The sequence below is a fragment of the Vitis riparia genome, chromosome 4 (assembly GCF_004353265.1).
Source record: "Vitis riparia cultivar Riparia Gloire de Montpellier isolate 1030 chromosome 4, EGFV_Vit.rip_1.0, whole genome shotgun sequence".
Taxonomy (NCBI): Eukaryota; Viridiplantae; Streptophyta; class Magnoliopsida; order Vitales; family Vitaceae; genus Vitis; species Vitis riparia.
Window position 1 is genome coordinate 19,420,942 of NC_048434.1, and position 3,544 is coordinate 19,424,485.

Sequence of the window (3,544 nt, forward strand, 5' to 3'; positions counted from 1 at the left end):
GTTGTCTCATTTCTTTGAAGGAGACCAAGAAAATGCATACCATTGGCTAGTATGACGCATTTTTGCTAGGGTATCTTTTGGCTTACCTTTTGGAGTGAAGTTTACCCTCCTAGGATGTGAACTAGAAGCATGGACTAAGTGCTTATCTGCAAATGTGTGCATTTATGTACAACATTGAAGCAATACCACAAGGATTTTATAGCATGGGTTGAGTAGGATATTGAAGTATAGGAAGGTAGCTAGACCTTTTTAGAGAACTATTCTTGGTATTGGAAAGGGTATTTACCCATGGCATGATAATTGGCATCCAATAGACAAATTTTCTTTTAGGTTTTCTCCAAGAAATTTTCAATTCCTTAATCCTGATCAAGCAAAAGTGGACTCTGTAATAACTAAAGGGACTTGAAAATAGTCAATTGGTAGAAGAGTTTATGCCAACGTTAGGGGTATCATTGATACTATTCTAGCTTATTTTTTACCTTAGTTGCAATAAGAAGATGATCAAGTTTTCTTGAAACCCACAATTCACTACATCTTCCTATTCAACTGAGTATTTTAGTATGATTACTTGTACATGTACATTAGGCTTGACAATCCAAGATGTACTCTTTTGATATGTATCTAATTTAACTTTTAATTCAAAGTTTATTATACTTTTCTTTTTCTAAAAGGTGCAAAGACTTTTTTTTTTTTTTCACATTATCGTGATTATTTTTTTAAAAAAAAAAAAGCCTTTAAACATAACAAAAGCTTGAATTAAAAGTTAAAATAAGGAGTATTCAATTGAAGCATGAGGTGTTAGATCGACACCTTATCTGCATCATATCTCATGTCTGGACCCCATGTTGAATTATTGCCTTCATTTTTTTTATTATTTTTTTTGTTCTCTTTATTTCCTTTGGTAGTGATACTCCTTTTCTTAGTTAATGAAAACCCAAGTGTCATGAGAATATCTTCTAATTTTATATAAAATATATATAAAGGAAAGAAAATGCAAAAAAAAAGTGAAAGTAAAGAGATACGTAATCTACACATCTAGAGGGTCTTGGAATGAAAAAAGGTACTAATCTCAACCTTTTTTTAGTTAAGGTCGTCCATCTCTTTCTTAAGGTTGGATTAATTATACGTCAATCAAGGGAGACTTTAATTAAAGATCTTGAATCGGCAAAAGTGGTTCAAATTTATATCATGAACTAAGTAGCTAATTATTCAAATTTTTTTCAGACTCTCCTGCTCAGGCTAGTTTTTGTTTCTTAAGAAATAATAGCAGCTCTAGAGCACATTATTGAGTTTAGATGAAATTGTCAAGGCCCGTGTACGATTATATTAATTTTTCTCATAGCTCTTCCAAGTCTAAAATATTATTTTTCCGCAAGCATTTGATTGGTCAGTATCTAAATTTATTAATAAAAATTTTATGCTTCCCAAATTGATTTCTAAAATGAGACGGACATGATGAGATTATGTAAAAAGAGAGTCTCTACATAATTAGGGTTGATAATTGATCGTGGAAAGCTTATTTAGTAAGACGTACATACGTGCTCTGAAATGTAAAATTATAATTGAAGCAGCCATTTTGAAAGATGGATCGATGAAGCAGCTGACCGTGTTGAATGTTGGTTATCCACGCTTAGTCATGAAGACAGTGACATTTACGAACTCAGTCTTCTCTCTGGACATGCGATCAGCCACAATCTTTTGGTACCTGCTGAACACTTCCTCTATTATTCCATCACCGAAATGGCTTACAAGCAATGGCTCCGCCACTGCTCTCATCAACTTAGCCACATTGTACCCACCATCTTTATGAGCATCTGATGGGCAGAATTCACCGTGATACGCGTTCCAGTTAACTTCAGAAACCTCCAGCCTACTTATGGTAAAGGATCCTTCCTTTTCAACCTCACATTTTACTTCAGCTGGGGATGGTGTATATTGAGGAATATTGAAGGAATCCATTTTTTCCTCCTCTATGAGCCCCTGCATTTAAACATCGTTAAATTACATATGCCATTGCTGAATGATTTAATCTATACAAATTTGGCAACATTAAGGCATGTAGAAATTGAATGTGCACCTCTGCCACCATATCGTTGAGAGCCACAGCTAAGAGCTCCCAAATGTAGCAACATTCTTTGCTAGAGGGATCTTCACTTCTTCTTCCTAAAAATGTTAAAACCATACTCCCTCCTTCTAGAAGTTCCTCCGACCGACACCTGAGGAACATGGAGAAATCGGTTCGGAATTGCTCATAGTATACTTTAAGCACGCATGGTGGGCTCGAACTTGCCATATAAATGTTCCCTTTGTTACTCTCCAGCCCTTGAGGAACCTGATGAACAATTGAAACTTCTAACTTACATACTTTCTTCTTGGTTGATAATAAATCATCATAAACCACTATTTAATTTAGAGCAAAGAGTCACCTGAGACAACCATTGGAGACTGTAAGAAGAATGGATAAAATGAAGACTTTTGCTGGGGAACAGCCTGCAGTAGAAAGAACCTGGAACTCCGTTTATGAAACATGATTCAGCTCCTGCTCCCATTCTTTTCTCAAGATCCTTTTGGAACCCGGGCAAGGATTTGAAAATGGTGTTGAAATCATTCCCCGGCAGATCATTCAAAAACACTTGAATTTCGGGCAATTGACGCCCCATTTTCTTGCCCACCCTGTCCACTGTAGTGACAACTTCCAAGACCGCAAACAAAGTGTTGGGTCCAGAAGAACATCCCAAGTCTGCGATGCATAGGCTGGTCAGAAATTTGTTGCAGTAAAGATTTGTTATGGCATCCTCGATTATGGGCTTTGTCAAGGATATTACTTTTTTCTGCACCATTAAAGTGGAACTTTGTCATTGAAAACTTTTTAGAAGAACGGCAGTACATGATACCTGCATGATAAAAAGACAAAACATCCAAGTGCATGGGTGCTAGTGATCAATCAGCATGTCTTGACTATTCATTCTTTAATTTAATTGAAGGAAACAGTTCATATGTATGATATATACATACCAGCTGATGCATTAGGATTGACGAAGAAATAAATTTAGAAAGAGACACACCTGAACTAATGAGTTTTTTGCGTAACTGGTATCCCCATTTCCTCCCTTCATGCAAAGCACTTGAACTACTTCCATCTCTCCCTTCCTGCCTCTTTGCTGATTGCTCTCTCTCAGTTGCAATGTGAATTGTGTTGAAGGAGATGCTCACTATTTATAGAACTTGGAGTCACATCGTTGTGGAATCAATTATTTCATCGTCTATGTACTCTACTTCCACGTAACCCCGCTGGTCACTGTTGGTGATAATTCAGAAGGAATGTAATCCCCCGAACCCAATTTAAGGGTAAATTTATAATTTAGAAATTAATTTAATTTAATAACAGTAAAAAAGTCTTTTCGTTTTTAAAAGCCTCAGGTATAAAATTAATTTTTTCCTATCTTTTCTATTCAGAAACCCTTTTTCACGAAGACCATAAATACCATAGAGTATAGGGTTGAAGATTTGGAGGTTTAGGATTTGAAAATCAAATTTTTAGGTA

General features: G+C 35.8%; 1 protein-coding gene across 2 annotated transcripts; it reads right to left on the minus strand.

The window, feature by feature from the left end:
* Positions 1-1,429: 1,429 nt before the first annotated feature.
* Positions 1,430-3,195, minus strand: LOC117912048 (salicylate carboxymethyltransferase-like). 2 transcript variants are annotated; one of them, XM_034826480.1, is made up of 4 exons: positions 3,066-3,195; positions 2,427-2,831; positions 2,078-2,332; positions 1,430-1,980 (listed from the first exon to the last, which is right to left on the minus strand). In XM_034826480.1, the coding sequence occupies exons 1-4, from the start codon at positions 3,138-3,140 to the stop codon at positions 1,621-1,623; spliced, it is 1,095 nt and encodes a 364-aa protein (XP_034682371.1). In that variant the 5' UTR covers positions 3,141-3,195; the 3' UTR covers positions 1,430-1,620. The 2 variants fall into 2 exon arrangements, with proteins under 2 accessions (XP_034682371.1, XP_034682372.1); XM_034826481.1 differs by having other exon boundaries at positions 2,427-2,894; positions 3,066-3,157.
* Between the last annotated feature and the right edge of the window lie 349 nt (positions 3,196-3,544).